The following is a 19,334-nucleotide window of genomic DNA, read 5'->3' as shown; positions in this document are numbered from 1 at the left end:
GAATTTTAAAAAATGTCTCTATACTGCCTTTCCAAGGAGTGAGAAATGATGGTCCATATCACCCTCTCCCCATCCGCCTGTGTTTCTAGCAGCCTAGCCTTGTAACGCTTACCTAGTCAGTATCTTATTATGCGACCATTCCATTCGTTGGACGAACTTGGTACAGTAAAAGATTCCAATTGACTGACTTGGGGTCCAGTTCATACTACGTGGGTTTAATAGTTTAATTTTTAAACAACAAACGTTAGCGCCTAAATGTAAATGGAAAAAAAAATACATAACAGATTTTTAAGAGGCCATCTTAGCTAGATGCACGTTGTCAATACGGGCGATTCACAATAGTGCGCCACCAAGAGTTTGCAACGCGTTGGCCAATCATAACGCGCGAAAGTTGTCGACCCTTTCCAAACGCGCATTGGATCGACAAATTTCGCACATCGTGATTGGCTAACGCGTTGTAAACTCTTGGTGGCGCACTATTGTGAGACGGCCGTATTGTAGTGTTTCAACGTGAATATTGGCATGAATATGGCTTGCGCATGTAGGCCCTCAAAGCGGTCAAGGTTTCATATATAATTCAGGCCATAGCTATATTTAAATAAAGATCTTAACGTTTTTGTGTGACGTCATAGTGTGATTGAAGATGACGGATTTAATTCTCCACTGCCGGATGTTAAAACCCGAAGGCCGACTTACTCTTTATACCGTAGTAAAGCAAATATGACGTCCTCAAATTCAACAAAAGCGAAGCTTTCGCATCATGTGTGAACCGGCCTCAGTAATGTCAGTTTCCATTTGCTGTTTTTAAATTCTGTCACACATGAAAAATGTTTAAATTGACATGACACATGTTTCTGCATTTGTTTCTATACATGGCTTTCTGTTTTACTTAGCAGTTCAATGCATAATTCGATTCACAGACTTGTATAAGGAGACATAAAATAACAACTTGATTAACATTGTAGTAAATCATAGGCCCTTTTAGCATTATGACAAAATTTTTTAGTGAAACAAACTTTTGTTAAGCAACTGCAAATACACATGCATTGGTAATGAATTACGATATTTGTTTTCCTTTCACAAAAAGCTTACTCGGCACTAGAATGTAATTATTCGCAGGCTTGCTCTGTCCTCTAGCCTGCACCTCATCGTGATCAATGGTCTCGGTTTTAAAGAACTGCTGCTTTTTGACCCATTTTGAAACGACCCTGTAATATAACCACGGGGTAACTGCTTGTTTCTGCCTTGTCCAGTTTGCTTCATGGGAAACCCAACAAAAACGGGGACAAAATGGATTTTTATTTCTGAAAAAGACTGTTCAAAAATTCATCCGTATAAAATCCCACCCCCACCCGACCCGACCGCACAAACAAATAAATTTCAGAAAATGAAATACCGTTTCTTTGATCAACGCATAGCTTAAACAAAATGTTCACAATAATTTTAAGGCAGAAACCCCAAGATGTAACATTTAAATCCAAACGTTTAGTTGCTTGAAACACTAGAAATTTCTTGGAATGTAAGAGCAGGAACGCTGCCTAAGTGTAAAAATTCATTCATTACTTACGACCAATGGCGTCATTTGTGCTCGGGAAATATACAAATGTGATTTTTTAAATGAAATATATAATGAAGTGAAAGAAAAAGACCAGAGGAATCCCAGGAACCTGGCAAATGATTAAATATTACATTAAATACTAATAACATTTTCCTCAAAAGCCAGAATACATGACACGCATGTATCATGTGTGTTGAGTCCACGCAGTCAAGAAGCTGTCGCCTGCTTGATCCAAATCCCCTGCAGGTCTTTCCAGTCCCTGAAAAGATGATCAGATTTGCATCAGATATCAACAGTGCAGTGCTCAAAACACTTTCTGATCAAGGGCCAACCAGGAGTCAGGCAAAAATGAAAGGAACGTGCCTTTTTACCCAAATAAAATAAGAGCAAAAGTTGATGAACTATTCACGGGAGGCCAGAGTCCAGAAAGGGTGTTCATTATGTCGTTCAGTATTCGCATTTCCGAAAGAATAATAGGCGGGGCTGTAAGAACGATGCTGCGTTTTCAATTGAAAAAGGATAAAAATTGTCAAAGTTGTTATTTTTGAACTTACCACTGTGAGACAGCAATCCAATGACCGTCTTCTTGGACACATGCCAACGTGTAAGTTCCCCGGACGTCAGAAACGTAATCCTCTTCAAAGATCACGGACATTCTCACCTCACTAGATGGCTGGCATCCTCCAAACGTGGCGTCCCACTCTCCAACTGAAATTAAGACGCCCTCAATCAACACATAGCCACCTTGATTTAGCAGGAATGAATAGAAAATTTATTGGAACATGTTAAGGTTTTGTTTTCGTAAAATTCTCATTATCTGCTTGTACAAACAACTTTGTTATTGCATCCAACTGTATGGACCTTTGCTACACAGTGATAGCAAACATGGCGGCTGGCTATGAATACAAAACAGAATCATTTACAAAGAGTGCTAAAAACGCCACAAAACTATTAAAACATCAATAAATACTGTCTTGAACAATGCAGAGCAAATGCGCAATTTGAGGCAAAAGTTGTTGCTGATCATTTCTGCAAACCGTCCACACAAAGTGTTATAAGAGATGTTTTGGCATATGGACATCTGGCTGAACGGATGTCTCATGCATATGGATGTATTATACATAACAAGAGAAGCGTGCAGGATAAAAAGCAGGAATGTGTACATGCAGATTGACAGATGCGGGGGGGGGGGGGGAAAGGCTTACCCCTGTATCTCTGAGTCCAGTCAGAGCCATCCGGAGTTTTGCAATTGGCCAAGTTGGCGATGACGTCAGCCTCTGGGAAGACCGGATTGGTCAACAAGCTCCCTTTGAGAACCCCAAACTCTTGAGTGTCAGTCGAAGCTTGGGTCAGTGCAATCCCGATAGCACTGGAATTTACCCAAAGGCAATGGATCAGCTCGGTCGTCCAGGGTCCGTTGTTTTCGTACGAGGAGCAAGCAGGCGACATAGTGTACAGCCTGGCGAGTAAAATATGTAAGATTTGGGGAAAAAATACTTTCCTTGAGAATTTTAATTATGGCAAAACTAAAAAGACAATCATCAATACAAGGACATCAAATCTTCTAGGTAGACCTATGCTTGCGTGAATATTCCCCAATACCGTAGTTAATTTTGGCTTTCGATACTATTGATTTTCCAGGGGCAATCTCGTCAAGAGTCTCCCAAAAAGTTGTAATCTCGCGCCGTTTCAATCCATCGTCAAATTGAGTTCAACTGACAAGATAACGTACCTCATCCATCCACCACCGTTTGATTCCTGGTCACAATCTAGAAAAAAATGACAATAAATTAGTTCCCGATTTATGGAATTACATGCAAGGAAAAAAGGGGTGGTAAAGCTCGCCAAGTGAGGCTGTATTTCCAAGATTATGTTCATATAACATATTATATACAGATTAATTGGTGTCAGTGATTTTTACGTTCAAACTTACACACATTCACGGGGCCAGTCAATAACGTGTCTCCACACTCCGGTCTGATCTTGTAGAATCCACTTCCGAATGACAAATTAGCGGTAACATACGCTTGGCAGGAAGGCAACGCATCTTGGCCTTGAAAACAAAAGCAAACGGTACGTGTATATAGCCGCTTGATGCGTGACATGCATGTCCTGACTGAGCACTCTATAACTTCTTGATTCTTGTTCGAATGATTGAGTTTTGCCCATTTGGCGTTTTCTTGGCACCATACTGCATATGCTCACGGCAGTCCAAAAACTTGTCCAAAAAGTTACAACACTCTCGACTTCAATTTTAACCCACGAATTCTTATATTTTCAGACCGTCCGACCTCGCACAAAGGGAGCTTAACAATGCAACAATAAACTGTAGGCCTATCTCCAGACATCGAAGTCATCATCGAAATACCACCACTGGTTGGTCATTCAAGATTCCAGTGCCTTGGATGGTTTATATTTCCACAAGTTATACAACTTATGTTACTTTCTCACCTGTCAGGGCACAGGTTGGGCCAAAGAACTCAGACGAACAACGGCAAGTAAAATCAAGCCCTGACGTCGACGGGGTACAGGTGCCATTGTTAAGGCACGGAATGGACAAACACGGGTCTGCATTTGAACGACATGGAATATACGTACCTTTTAATATAAAAACACAAACATTTCACTGTTGCACAAAATGTTCTGTTTCTTAAATTTGTCAAACGTTCAGGCAAATTTCTCAGTTATCAAAATGTTGCTGTCTCTTCAAATAGGTATGCAACTTTCCACTTCTTTCTCAACTTTACTTGCTATAAAAAATGCATACGACCAGGGTGCAAAACTATACTTACCGGAGATGTGACATTCACCACCAAAATACTTGGGCAAACAGCTGCATATGTAGGATTTAGGGTCAGTAGAAGTACACGTGCCACCGTTCAGGCAGGGCTGTGACGACAGACAGAAACCTGCCGCACATTTTAAGCAGAAAACACTGGCCTTTGACACTTGTAACTGGGCTTTCTTGTTAGAAGTGTATTCGCGAGATAGTTTCGTCCTTGGAAATTACAGTGTTCTTCCCGCGAGGACATTATAGCAGGCCTTAAGTCGATTTTGGAATACTTTCTAACACATCCAGTAACCATTTTCAACACCTGTTCCCACCGTCCCTGTTTTATTTCTATCAGCAAACGTATGAATTTGTAATATCTCCAGCCCCCGTGCATTTTAATAAACTGACACCTCTTGGTTACGCTACCACAGAACTTTAAATAAGTTTGCTTTGTCTTAGTATAATGTCTCTCCGTGCGGGGAGGGGGAGCCATCGTCAATGTTGGACACCAGTATCACCATGGGTAAAGTATGCACTCTTGGTGCGATTGTTACTTCATTTTACGGTGAACTTGAATTTGCTGATAATAATTAAAATATTCATTCATAAATTCAGTGAGACTTAGTACAGCTTGCACCAGTTAAACTATTTGATCTCTATTCCTTCAAATGCTTTACCCATTGATCTCATGTCCTTATTGGATATTCTAGATATAGAGTAGGTCATACACCACATGCAACAGTCATGCTAGGGGAAAAAACGTATCTGTGAGAATTACATTTCGAGAAATAACGGTTGAGCAGTCCAGACTACTTACGACTTAAGTCAATTGCAACTCTGATACACTGCAGCATGTTCCGTATCTGCTGATATGAGTGGGAACCCTATCAACTAGGTTCTAATTTGTGCTTTTAACCTTTGGCTACTTCATTTCAAAGAAATCGTCCGGTATTTATTTTATAGTTTAAAAAGACGAAGGTGTTATTTACCATCATCGCCGCATTGGATACCAAAGAACTCAGGTTGACAACTGCAACTGTATCGGGCACCTGATTTCGTCCGAGAAGAACTACAAGTGCCATTATTCTGACATGGATTTGACAAACAGGGGTCTGCAAATATGGAAAAAACACCCAACTGTATTTGAATTTTGTAAATTTGAGACAGGGAATTCACTTCTCAAGACAATTAAGAACTTATCCACTTATCAGCGCCTGCCTATGGACACTTTCCATTTCACGGGTTCATAAAACGTCTTTATATAAAAAGATTAAAGAATATTTTTAGCTCTTACCAAATCTCATTTAATCTTGTCTCTACATTTTGTGTAGGAGTTGTTTCCTTGGAATTCTGTAACATTTAACTTGTTGCGCTGTGGTAAGGAATACTTACGGCACTTAAGGTTTTCGTTATTTATCAGCCTGAAAGTTTCCTGATTTTTTTGTATATGATTTATACGAACGGTTTGCCCTTATTGAATACTAAACAGCCTACTGGTATATAATGTCTTGAGCTGAGATTTAAATCATTTCAAAAAGGCCCATCTCCATGCAATAAGGTTTATTCCGTCTTCGGGTATTACATATGAAATGCCTGTTAAATTTTTCTGTTGTCCATGGATTTAAGAACTGTTTAATTGTTTCCTATCTTAAAGAGACGAGATGCTAGTCCATGATAAAGTTTCTTGCTGACTCAATTGCTTGTAATTTTGTGCCATCTAAGCGGGTGGATTTCTTCCTAAACCGTGATGATTATATGAAAAAGCTATGTTTTTGCTTCATTCAGATCATGGTTCACATTTAAGTTGCTTACCGGGAACATTGCAGTTGATGCCATAGAACCCAGGGAAACAATTACATTTGTACTTCACTTCCGATCCAACAGCAGAAGTTTGGCAGTCTCCATGGTTACCACATGGGTTGGACAGACAAGGGTCTGGTTTAAAAGAAGCGCACTTCAGACAATAATGCGTAACTACATCATAGTTTGTTTAGAAAGAGCATTTGTCAGATCTCAAGTCGAGGTAAAACTCAATCCGCCTGATTGCTGCGTGTATGTCTTGAAATCTAAGATCAAGTTTGTTCATATTAATATGGGACAAGTTATTGGAGGCCCAAGCCTGTAGTTACGAAAATGCATACCCAGCACTCTTTGTGACCAATGGTACCTTTGCTTGCGTAGTGTCATAGTCTGGACACATTCCAGCTATTGTAAACCTCTCTTATTATCTGACTATTTCACGGGGTTCAAGGAGCAAGCACCATGCATAATGAAAGTCAGCTTCAGCCGTCCACGTATCTTGCGTTGAAGTCCGTGTAAGTACATTTCAAGCCGCTTCCCTCTCTCTCCTTTCCAGAAAAGAAGTTCTTTTACAGTTTTGTCTCTCAAACGTGAGCTTAGCTTATACTTTCTGTGCATTATCCTATCTTTCACTGATGTTTATCATGACCGTTTTTCGCATCTATTATGGCACAAAACAGTCCAAAAACTTCGTTGGTAAACTTGCTTTTTATGATGAGCTGTCCCTCCCCAATTTTTGTAAGCACGCTCTCAGTCCAGAAACAATGGTCCGCTTTGCTAAAACGCTCTTCTTCAGCACAACAGGGTGACCACATTTTCACGGTTAGTCTATCAACTTATGCAACGCATCTTTTAACCGAAATACCTTCCTCTTTCCTTTAACTTTTAACGATTATAATTTACGGTTTGCTAACTTATTATGGCACACACGGGTCCGAAAAAATCTGGCAGGCAAAGACACTCGTAAGTTACACCTGTTTCAGTCGACGAAGATAAGCAAGGGCTGCCATTTCGACATGGCTGTGAGAGGCACGGGTCTGCAAGTTAGATAGTATAGAAGATACATTAAAAAGCAAACCTAAGCAACTTCGGATACTGTCTTATAGGTCTTAGACGTCTCGTGGATGCAGCTGATGGGCCATGTAGCAAAAGGAATAGTTGATTAGGAGACTAGTTTTTGTTGACACATGGGAGGAAACAACTCCTTTGCTTCACACGTATACTTTTCTTTAGCAGTTGTAACGTCAAGTTATCCACTGATATGTATTTTCGTCTAGATCTTAATCTCATATGAAACAGGTGTCCCAGAACATGTTCGCAAGAACTAACGAGCAAGTTGACTGAGCAGAAGTGCAGAAGGGAAATAGGGGAAAACACGTGACCATGGGCCTAAGATGGTCGTGAGACTGCAGGCGTTTCAAAAGACCCGTCGATGATTTTGCTCATAGAGTCTGTATATTCTGTCATCGTTGAAGATTGTCGTTATTCCTATTTTGAGAAAAACAGAGACTCAGCTGAATTGAAGGCTTACCACTTAAATCGCAGACGGGACCAAAGTGACCAGGGGTACAAGTGCATGTGAAGCTCACGTCCCCCGATGACATTGAGTAGGACGCACACTCACCACGGTCATGGCACGGAGTTGACAGACAGGGATCTAAGACAAGAAAAAAGAAAACTTTTCGGTTACTTTTTCCCGAAGTTCCAGGTTTCAGCGCTAGGCTGGGCTGGCGGCAGGCCTGAGTGGGCTTAAGGAAAGGAAATGGAACAGAGAGATCGAAGCCAGGCTTACCAGGAATGTTACAGGAACGACCAAAATGCCCTTCCACACAGCTGCATGCGAATTCTACCCCTGCATCGGTTGGGACTGTCGTGCACGTGCCGTTGTTCTGACATGGTTGGGACAGACAAGGGTCTGAAGTCGAGGGGAGTCGATCAAGAACATAAAAACAGATTCTGAGCCAAAATCATTTTATTCATTAGAAAATTGACACAATTTCCCAAACCGCCATCACTTACGACGCCATTCGCCTAATGAAGATGTACCTAGGCCTAAGCTTTACCTAGACACCCGTTTCAGTTGCTGAGAATATCTCCCGCATAATGTACACAGACCAACCAGCAGTGTGCATAAGCCATTCACGACAGCTGATCAGACTGATTTATTTTATTACATTACCGGGTAGGTCACAGTTGACGCCGAAGTTATCGCCTGTACATCGGCACGTGTAGATCGCAACCCCTGAGTCATCAGTCGACGAGCAATTGCCGTCATTGTCACACGGTGCCGATAAACAAGGGTCTGTGATCAGCAATACACGAATGATGCCAATATCGTGACTTCATGAAAATACGCGTTTTGTCTTGAAACTAATTTACGCGCAGCAGAACTGTTTTGTTTCCAGTTCGTTATACTGAGGCAATACGCAGAAACGTATGGGCGTGGAAGGGAGCTTGTGGACTGTGGAAAGGATGAAAGTACATCTAGAAAGCCTTTTTGAAAAAAAGAAATCCATCCGACTCTCATACCAAGACCCAATTAAGGTCTAAGTATACCATCGCAGCCAAGGTTTCCTATTCTAATGACAGAGGAGATATTATTTATCAAAAAATTAAAAAAAAATTATAAGGTGGACCCTGACTCATGCTGGATATGGACGTTAAACGTACATGAGAAGCCGATTTCCCGGTTGGATGGTCTTAGGGAATGGTGTTACATTCCAATCTGTTTGCCAGCCATTGCAAGAACGAAACACAAATTAAAACTGAATTTTGTGTAGAATTATATTAGCGCCTTTGAATGACAGATAAATAATGTCAGATACTGCGCAACCTACTGCGCAATCTTTATTACAATTATGAAACGGGCTTTTTATGTGAAAGATCCACTGGCAATTTGATTTTTTACAACCAGAGTGTATATTATAGTTACCGCTCATGTCGCAATTGTATCCCATGATATTCGCTGGGCAAATGCATCTGTAGTACTGGGGAAACAATACATCGTCTGCTCCTGTGCTAGCAATGCAAGAGCCATTGTTCTTGCAGGGAAGTGATAAACAAGGATCTAAAAAAGAAAGAAAACATGAAAGCCTATAAGAAAGAAATCCCGGGAGACTATATTTTAAAGCTCAGAAGCTGTCGATATTGTGCACGAATCATGTCATTGGAAGAAGTGGATGAGGGAACTTCAAAACATTGGGTCTTTACCCAAGTTATCTGCGGTGTTATGATAACAAATATTTCAAAAATTAGAAATTATATGCATAATCTGCAACATCGGAACTACTCACCTATTTTCCAAACTACCAGGTTGGATGATTTCACATCGGCTCATTGCATGTAATAGAATTTTCTATTTGATATTCTTTTATTTGCCGGAATTAGGTAAGCCCCATGAACCTCTTTCCCACATCCATTTTGTTGTCGAATTGGTAAGAGAGGTTGTTCAGGTTTGATATACGGGATAAAGCTCACGGGAAGGTGTCAATTGAAATCAATCTAAAGCATAATTATGTTATCACGTACCGCTCACTCTGCAGTCTTTTCCATAGAACTTGGGTGGACAAGTACAAGTGTAGGTGACCCTTGACTCGGTAGAAGCAGGCGCACATGTGCCGTTGTTCTGGCACGGATCTGACAGACAAGGGTCTGTGAATGGAGCAAAAGCAATTCTGATTAGGGAACCAAAATCGCTGAATAACAATTTGGCCCTCGAATGCCTGTTCAGGTTCTCTGCAAATCACGTTTACTTAGACAAAAATTCCCTGTCGTTGCTCCGGTTGGTGCAAATTCATGCAGGAACTAACAACCATCATAAATTGTGAAAATCACATCTTGTTTCGAACGATAACGAACTTCGAAAGACACAGGCAAAGTATACAGCTGGAGCGAATGAAAGTTTCGGCTTTTTGATTGAAATGCAACGTCAGCGCTTTGTCGCTGCCATAGCAACGACATGAGCCTCTCCGTTCATAAATGAAGCCTCATTTTTGCTCCTAAAAATAAAGTAAATCTGCCAATGGAATAATAACGCTTGGATGCTTGCTCTGTTAATCATCACTGTTTTTGAATATACACTTCAAGATTTAAACCACATCCAATAAAATTGGCAAACAAATAAGAGACCAAAACAGATTAGATATCATGTTTCCCTTTGTTAATTTGTCCTTCAAGAACGAGATCCCAAAATGGTTCACTTCGGATGATGGAGTACTTACTCTCCTCTTGGCAGAGCCTGCCGTAATAATCATGTGAACATCGACAGGAGTACTTGGTGCCTTGCGGTTCACATGTGCCTCCATGTTGACATGGTGTAAAGAAACATGGGTCTTTCAAATAAAGATTATTGGAACTGCATTAGCAATTGATTTCCTCAAATGATTCTGCGTTCAAAATTTTGATTTTCTTCCTTTTGTTTTCTAGCTGAAGCTCTCGGTTTGCAACTTTCCCTTAGAGAGTGTAGCCGAATTCCTTGAATATGATTATTCTAAACGATTTAGGGCCGTTCGCAACATTTTTGGATGTCCATCCGCTGGAGTGTATAATCAGCCACTTTCCTATCGCTGTTGCTAAAATGTATCAAGTTTACAGCGTGCGTCCTTTGTGCACAATTCAGTGATGTAGGAAATTAATTTCAGCATAACATTAATGCTCATTTTATCTCATACAACATGCGCTCAGTGGAGTTGCATATTGCAAGTAACATGCGGTGTGCGATTTTTAACACATACTTGGCTACATCAGCAAATGGCATAATAACGCACGTCTCACGGAGCAGTCAGCTAGCGGCTTCGTACTTCCATAAATTCACGTGTCATTTCTGACCGTAGCCAATCAATTCAGACACGACTTTATCTTAGAAATGCCAACAATCCAAAGCTCTTGGCCATATCATTTATACTTACATTGCCCTTGTGTACGGATCCCTTACTTGCTACGTCACATTTGCATTTCTGCGTATGGCCGTCAGTGCAAAGCAAAAAAAAAACAAATCACAAATTGTTTGAAAAATATTCTCGCAGCTATCAAAATACCAAATAATAAACATTTAAATAATAATCGATAAAATGAGACAGGTCCAACGAGTGGTTCATGTTATTATTTTTTCCACTCAGTATTTCATCCTTGCCATTGCTTATACATGTATAAGCGGTAACAAATATTGCATGATGCACATCTTTGTCTCACCATGTGACAGAAAAGAAAAAATAAATCCTATATGTGGTATATTTCTTCAACTATAACCCCCCCCCCAAAAAGAAGGAACGTTCTCAAATGTTTTTAAAGGGAGGACCAAACAATTTATTGGAGAACACTTTGGTCGACCAATAATAGACCATTACTCACGTTTGTCTTGGCAGATAGGGCCTTGGTATTCTGGAGGACAATGACACCTGTAGCTTACTCCAACAGCCTCACATGTACCTCCATGCTGACAAGGTGTAGACGAACATGGGTCTAGAAAAAATATAATCCGGAAATGAAATTCTGTTATAATTATTATTTTTTTTGGGGGGGTGCAGATATTAAAGCAGCATAATTTCTTGTGTAGGATTTCTGTAAGTAATCTCATAAAAGTCTACGCGGCAAACATAGAATGGTTTCAAGTTTTCGCCGAATAGTTTCCTTTCGTTCAACTGTACTCAAGCATCATTGGTGCTCTCGGATTGAAATCCAGGATTGCAAGTTCTGAAAACATTCACCATTTTAAAGCCAACCCAGCCATAGCTGACTCAATTGAAAATGGAATCCCATCCGAAAAAGAGTACCTGTGGATTGATTTCGTGCGGCAACCGGAAAGCAATAAATACACAATTTATCGCACAAATAAAATGCAGTTTATATAACTATCACTACTTGGCCTAAATACGCTCCTTCGGAAAGAAAACGACCCCCCAACCATACTAATGACAGCACGTCATCCACCTATTGAACTATGAAAGAATTTAGACGTGAAGATAGGTGTCTATAGGGAGCGACATTTTGGGCTCCTTCAAATGCAGGATGAAAAGCAACGTCAATGGGTGCGTTCGACTAGCGTACACGTACGTGTAAGTCAAACTTCGTTTAGCCATCACGTGATCTTCGCGCCTGCCCTGGTGTCAGCCACCACTACCCCAGCTGGCGAGCGGGTCTCTGGAGGCTGCCCGAGTGTAATGACGTTACGGATGGACTGTTCGAGCATAGATGGGTGCAGTGTCTCAATTCAAGGAAAATTCTCCGCCAGACGGAGGCGCACAAAAAGTACCCTCAGAGATTGTTTCAAAAAGAGGGGTCTGTTTGGGCCAAGAAATGGTGGGATTGTGTCAATATGGCCCAGGATCATCTCTGTAGATTCAGGGGCACCCATCTGGGGGCAAAGCAGACAAAATTGAGATTGAAAATTAGCCAGAAGAGCCCTGGGAAGGTGAGGGATGTCATTTGAAAAATGGCTGCTGGGAGGGCTTGGCAACATTCACTTTTTAGGGGGTGAGTTTGTTTGGGGTGGATAACTAAAAAATTCATTGGTTAACCTACTAAAAATTGAAAATCAAATGAAACCTGAAGGACCAAACAGCACATTGTTTTTTGTTTGAGAGGCCTCAGGGACTTCAGTTGCCTGCCATGGGGCTCCAAACTTGGTTGATTTTACACTATTTTCAATGGAGCTTGAATTGGTTCAGTGCACCCAGATATGATGGAACTGGCGGAGACTTGACCCTTTTTGCTGAATGCTTTGGCGAATACACTGCAGCGTTCGATCAGCCTCGTTTCGAGGCTTCCTATGGTATAAACCACTGGTGTTTTCAGGGAAGCTACTCGAACGCACCCATTGAAATGGCCGAGGGGTTAAGCTCGCAGTTATCAGATAATGAGACAGAGCGTTCGAATCCACGCGGTGACTTTTTGTTTTCCCAACGCTTGCTGTCAGTCTGTAGCTATAAAAGACTTAAAATCACCTTCGCCGACTTGGCGGCCGGGGCTTGTCTCATTCCTCCCTTGCATAGCCGCTCGACCCTTTGGGGGTTAAATGGATGGGCAGGGAGGAAGTGTGGTGGGCCGTGAACCCCGAGACCCTAGAAGAGTCCCAGGCAATTATTAATTTGAATACAGTGAATTAAAGGAGGACACGAATACTATATACGTAGAATTCGTTTATAATTTTATCCATTTTTAACATCAATTTCTCTGAATGTATCACAAGAGTCACAGCAGGGGCGTATTTAGTGCAACTTCTGTAGTTACTGGTGTGTCAGTCAGTAGTTACTGGTGTGTTTTAGTAGCCTAACAACTGTATGCCTTAACGGAGTAGTCTCGCCCGAGCACAGAAAATTAGGCTTCGCTATTTTTCCATAATACCTACGGTAAATCAGGAAGTAGTTGATTCCAACATGCTGAACATTTCAGAGTGGAAATCTACGAAAACTCATGTCTAGCTTGACGTTTTCGTTGAAAAAGTGCAAACATATTTTCCTCATAATAAAGACGACTTCTGTTGTTCCTACGACAAAATAAAACTTGAAACATGAGATGGTTATGTGCAACAATTCTTGGCTACAACGCGGCATTTCTAAGCTTGCTTGAAACTGCCGGAGAGTTTTAAAAAAGAACAACAAGACATCAAATGCATTCAAGGCACTTGAAGCCAACGGAACAACGTAACAATTGCGATTTACGTTCCATATATTAACGCATCATTCTAGCCCGTAACCTTGATGGGCATTGACGTTGCTCCGTGGCTTGACGAGATGGAATGGATCCAACCTCGCCACAACCTTTTCCCAGTGCTATAGTGTACTTCATGAAATATTTAATATCGACATATATTGGAATATTTTTTAAAAGTCAATGTGCTATATGTTTTAATATAACTTAATTTAGTTGTATTTTTGCTTTGATTATTTGAATATTGTTAGATGACCCATTGAAAATCATCTGTTTTTAGATGACATGGCTACCATCTGTAAATAAATTATATTACTCTTATTATTATTATTATGAATCTCGACCGTCCATGTTGTGACTAACCATATGCTTTAGACCTTGGAAATAAATCGCTTCCTTTCCGTAACCATGGAGCTTTAGTTTTCTGCATGCAGCTGAGTGCTTTGACGCCCCCCCCCCCAAAAAAAAAAGAAAAGTAAAATCCCGGCGCCGACTATGGCTATGACTTAAACATTTTGTCGTGTGTATGAAAAAAGGACTTAGGCGCTTATGCCCTTTTTCTGGGAAGCATGACCACAGCCAAAACACTTCACCCGGCAAAAGGACAGATGTATGCAACTGTTTTATTTTAATGAAATACAAAGATTTCTTTGCAAAAATAAAAAAAACCTAAGTCGTTGAATAAGTTGTTCAAAGGCTGCTTTTTGTACAGCCTGTGTTGATTTTGTAGTATTTTTTCTTTTTACTAAATAAAGAGAGTGTGTTTCTTAAGCCCTTTTGGCAGGAATATTTTCTGCTGTGATCATGCTTCCAGGCAAAAGGACGCCCTTTGCCAGGCACACGATTTTACTCTGCCTTTTCATAAAGTCCTGCTGTACGGGGGTGCAGTTGAACGTCGTCACCTTGACGGTTTTCACGTCTTAAGCACGCTGCGTAATGAGGTAACTTGTTGCCAAGGAATCTTCGGAGGCAAACTAGCCTACCGATGTGGAAACATACAGGCGAGGATCGATGCTTGATTTATTAAGACACCTTTCACAGTTGCCGTTTTCCAAATGCATTGGCTTTTCTGTGGTTTCATTGGTTGTCATGGCTGTACATACTCTGGAAAAAAAGTCTTTGTTTTCGACATCTTGGGTATCTATGAGCTACAACGCGCAACGCACTGAAAACACACAAAAACAGTGTCGCACCAAGGCCCTTTAGCGCCATCGTGTATGTTTTCCAAAAGTGAGGTGTATTTTTCCAAAGCTCAATTTATTTAGAATTTTTCCAAAAATCTTTTGTATAAGATGTATTTTTCAAAGTTTGTTTGTACGAGATATATTCTCCAGATCGTTCTGATGAGATCTATTTTAGAGGCATTGTTTTTATTATTGTAAACAAAACGTTTTGAATCAAATATATTAATAATAAGGTTATTTTTGTGAGATATGTTGTTTCTTAGTTATTGTTCAAAGATATACAATTTAAGCTCGATGTCATATTGCATAAAACGACTTGAAAACGAATATAATGTAACTTATAAAACGTACTCCTAATACATATGTTATAAAACAACTTTGAGAAATACACCTCCCAAAAGCAATTTCTTTCCTAAAATAAAAACGATACTCGTAAAAGTAGACCTCTTAATAGTGCATTAATTCTATTATGAAACCACGCCTAAAGAAACTCTCTCTTAAAAACGAACTAAAAATAATTGTCTTGTAAAATCAAACCAGTATGGTTTTCTGATATACATTTCTGATACACAGTTCGAGTTTTTATGAGATATGTTTTGTCAAAGTGCATTTATATAAAACGAATTTTAAAATATATTTCGTAAAAACGAAGTTGAGATAATATAATGTCGTTCACGGACTCTGAAAAATATGCTTTACTTTTTGAAAAATGTAGGGGCCTATGCTTAATGTCACAAATGGGCTTCCGTAGTATCGTAGTGTATAGGATGACATTTCTGAGGGACATTTGGGGGTACAATTTTTTTCAGGGGCCCTGGGGCACCGGAGCAAACTTGTACATACATTTTGTATATGAAAATTTCCAGTGATACCCGGTGGGGGACACAGATGTCTGCCCATACACTCTCCCCATAGTTACGCCACTGTTATGAAATGTCTTTAAAACGTCGAACATATAGGCAGCATAAGGCGGCCTTCTAGCCTTGATGAGCTAGCACCAGAGAACAATGAGCTAGCACCAGAGAACAATGAAATTAAGATTGCAATTTGGTAAACAGATCATTCGTGCGCACAGAATGCATGAACCCCAAAACGCCCATGCACACTTGGGCCGGATCCGGACAGGGGCCCATAATCTGCGCATTGCGCCATCATGCACGTGTGGGCACCAGACGAAGGGGGTGCTGGGGGGGGGTTTCTTCTTTTCCGTCAGTGGCCGAGCGAAGGCTACAGTTCACGATTTGCAACGAGGCATGTAACAAAAATAATAACCAGATGAAATCAATATCTGAATTTGTAAGCTTGTAATATGATTTGGCTGGGTAGGCCTAAAATTAGTATCATAATTATGAATATCGTGAATATGGTCAAAGTCATGGCAAATTGTTTCTTAACTTAAAACCACGCTTTTTGAGAACCCCTTTCCAAACACCATAGAATTCATTTTATTTATTTATTTTCTGTTTCATTTAATCAGGGTAGCCTCGTCAGTAATCCTTATTGCTATTATTGAGAGCCCTGAACATAAAGAACAAATTATTATGTAAAACTACACTATTAATAGAGAAACCAAAATTAAAACTTTACCAAAGTTACTAAAAAAAAAGGAAAGATGAGAAATAAACAAATGCTACTTTATAAAACGAGAAAACGTGAAGAAATGGAAAAATCGAAAATAGTAATTACAAAGTTAATGATATAGATAAACATTAAGACTAAAACTGAATAAAACTATTTGAGAAGGCAGCACAATAAAATAAAACAGATTAAAGAAACCCCGAGCAATCTGCTCCATCAGCCAATCTCGGTGCATTTATTGGTCGGCTCTGTTTGAAAACTCTGACTTTACTTCCTGTTTTCAAACTAATCTTCCTTCAAGTTCAACCAAGCTAGAAAAGGTTGAAATGGCTAAATAGACAAAACGTAAGGATCAAATGTTCAGGTCACAGGATCTACCAATCGCACCAAACATTGATTGAAAAAATCTGCACTAGGCGAAGGATTTCAAGGAGGATTCGCAAAACTCACCAGGACATTTCAGCCATTCCCGAATTGCTACTCGGGCGAAGCTTTTCGGTGAAGAGCCACTGGCGGTCATCACAGATGGCCTTTTGACGGGGTGTGTGTTTAGCCCGCCTAACACGAAACGGGTGCATTGACAGCTCGTATCCGCGTCGATAACCCATAGGTAACTGGTGCCAGAGGATGAGTCTGGTTCCTGGCCAAGGTTGCAGGTCATCGCTGAAACAACAATCCGGTGAAAGTGCAACCGTGTCAATTTTATGGTTAACTGTTTTAAGCAACTGCAGGTAATAATGACGCAGAACTTTTACCTTACCCCTGCAAAAAAAGGCGTTTAAAAAAGTCAAGGACAAGTTTTGAACGATGTCATTCCCTTCATCCCCAATCGAGCAAAAGTCACCAAATTTAGTTCCACCCTTGTAAACAGACAAAGGTTTGCGTACTGACCTCTCCGTGTTTTTGGCCTCCCAGAAATATTGCCAACCTACAAAAACTTTATTTTAATTCCACCTCTTCACATCTTGCGTATTCTTAAGAGATAAACGATTTTATCGCCTTCTTAGTATGTAGGCCGAAAGGCATCACGTCAACTATAAACTGAAGGTAAAACTTTCGGGATTTAAAACATTACATCACACTTCTCGTTTTAAAGAGAAATGCGAGGTAATTCCTGCACTGTTCCATTTTCTGTTTTTAGTTTTAAAAAAATTTAAAAAATGATATGATCAACTCTGAAAAAAAAGTTATTTCAAAGACAAAAAACGCAGTTACCTTTGGTTGCAGTGATGCATACAATTAGTGAAACAAGCGATTCAATTCCTCTGATTGTAACCATCTTGGAATGCTTACTCCAGCTGTAGCAATCTACAATTTACAAGGTAGTTGGTGCATAGCGTTTGCACACATTCCTTTCGAGTCCAACCGTAACTTGTGCGCGTGCGCCAAATTTGCAAGCACTTACATGGAGTCAAAGACACATAAACGAAACTCAACGTCATGCCTTGGTTTATGGAGCTCGTCCGTGAGTCAAAGAAAACGAATAATAAATTTGTCCAATCCAATGCAAACTTTCCAAAATAGATTTATTGGAAATATATATCATTGTGTATATATCATTAAATATCAAATATCCAAACCTAGTACAGAAAAAGGGAACATTTTGCCTCAAGTGCCACTATGATGTCAACAGATTGTATCGCATTGAGAACAACTTTTCAAGATGCATATGGAATAGATGTTTCGTGCATCGATGAGAATTCAACAATGTGTGTGCTCACGGTGCAGTCTCTATTGACATTTTTAAGGCCTGAAGTAGTTTGTCTTAATTTCCCATTCTTAATTGAAGATATTTTGACCACAATAAGATCATTTTGAGTGCAAAACACCTTGTAAAGAATATGAATTTGGGGCGTGTGACTTAAGAAAAATAGAATATGTGATGTAATACTTAAACCTGTACCTGCAATGTTTCAAAAAATTATTTAATGCAAATGACCTTCATATGTCTTTTCCACTTTATTCATCAGCTTCAGTTTTTAGAGCATTTTTTTGGGGGGTACATGTATTAACTTACAAGGAATTTCAGCGTCACAGACAGAGGGATGATTAATCGTCCATCCCCTGAATTAATCATATTCTTTCAAAAGAAAAAAACAGGGCTGCAGCGCGCTGACGCAGAAATAAACCGTGATCAAGGGTGGCCCGATGAAGAGGTAACGGGATTCCTGGCCCTCAAAAGGGGCAATTTCTCTTTTTTGGTTTTTGAGAAAACCAAAACTCAGGGGAGCAAGTTTATTTCCTTTACATCGAAAAATGCGTGTGAAAAGCCTTTGAATTTCACCTGACCTCTCAGGCCATAAAGGTTTCCACAAATTTATTTTCTTATTTTACCCATTTGACAAAATATGGCCCCCCTGAAAAATTGGCTCCGGGTCCACACTTGACTGCATGAGCTAGGGTGGGTAGAGGATTGATTCGTAGCTTGCTTGTAAAGTTTTTAAGATGAAACCCCAGGTTATGTGGCCTAAATACAGGGGTTCAATAAACCTTTTTGAAATTCTCCTTGCATGGGTTTGGATTGCAAACAAGCGATGGACTTTATTCGTAACCTTATGGGGACTTCCATTAAAACAATAATTAATTCTTTTTTTCAGAATTTTTCCTTAAGTATCTGCACATGAAGCCCCATATGGATGCAAGATGCAAGAAACTTTTCAAAATACTTTTGTACAGCTTGTAAGAAGCAAGAATTGTCCTGAAAATATACCATTTAAAAAGACACTTGTCGCGAGGCTGAAATGTGAAGTAAGTGATCAGTACGGAATAAAATAGCTTCAAATCCTGATTCGGA

General features: G+C 40.0%; 1 protein-coding gene across 5 annotated transcripts; it reads right to left on the bottom strand.

The window, feature by feature from the left end:
• Positions 1-46: 46 nt before the first annotated feature.
• LOC110974237 (uncharacterized) lies at positions 47-17,898 on the bottom strand. 5 transcript variants are annotated; one of them, XM_087145232.1, is made up of 19 exons: positions 17,756-17,898; positions 16,991-17,203; positions 11,481-11,591; positions 10,352-10,462; positions 9,660-9,782; positions 9,064-9,198; positions 8,311-8,433; positions 7,924-8,046; positions 7,663-7,788; positions 7,046-7,168; positions 6,144-6,266; positions 5,321-5,443; positions 4,351-4,467; positions 4,010-4,126; positions 3,492-3,611; positions 3,291-3,327; positions 2,764-3,017; positions 2,113-2,302; positions 47-1,817 (listed from the first exon to the last, which is right to left on the bottom strand). In XM_087145232.1, the coding sequence occupies exons 1-19, from the start codon at positions 17,817-17,819 to the stop codon at positions 1,766-1,768; spliced, it is 2,385 nt and encodes a 794-aa protein (XP_087001358.1). In that variant the 5' UTR covers positions 17,820-17,898; the 3' UTR covers positions 47-1,765. The 5 variants fall into 5 exon arrangements, with proteins under 5 accessions (XP_087001358.1, XP_087001367.1, XP_087001368.1 ...); XM_087145241.1 differs by having other exon boundaries at positions 2,113-2,266; XM_087145242.1 differs by having other exon boundaries at positions 7,046-7,105.
• Positions 17,899-19,334: the final 1,436 nt, after the last annotated feature.

This window comes from Acanthaster planci, linkage group LG01, assembly GCF_054643075.1.
Source record: "Acanthaster planci isolate LZ-2023a linkage group LG01, COTS_SCS, whole genome shotgun sequence".
Taxonomy (NCBI): Eukaryota; Metazoa; Echinodermata; class Asteroidea; order Valvatida; family Acanthasteridae; genus Acanthaster; species Acanthaster planci.
This window is presented reverse-complemented; position numbering and strand designations above follow the sequence as displayed.

Bases quoted from the DNA above. Each gene is read 5' to 3' on its own strand.
- LOC110974237 (XM_087145232.1), bottom strand. From the start codon at position 17,819: ATGGTTACAATCAGAGGAATTGAATCGCTTGTTTCACTAATTGTATGC. The intron at 7,169-7,662 runs GTAAGCCTTCAA...TCTAACTTGCAG, and splicing joins TCCCGTCTGCGATTTAAGTG to ACCCGTGCCTCTCACAGCCA. The intron at 3,612-4,009 runs GTGAGAAAGTAA...TTTGTTTTCAAG, and splicing joins CCCAACCTGTGCCCTGACAG to GCCAAGATGCGTTGCCTTCC.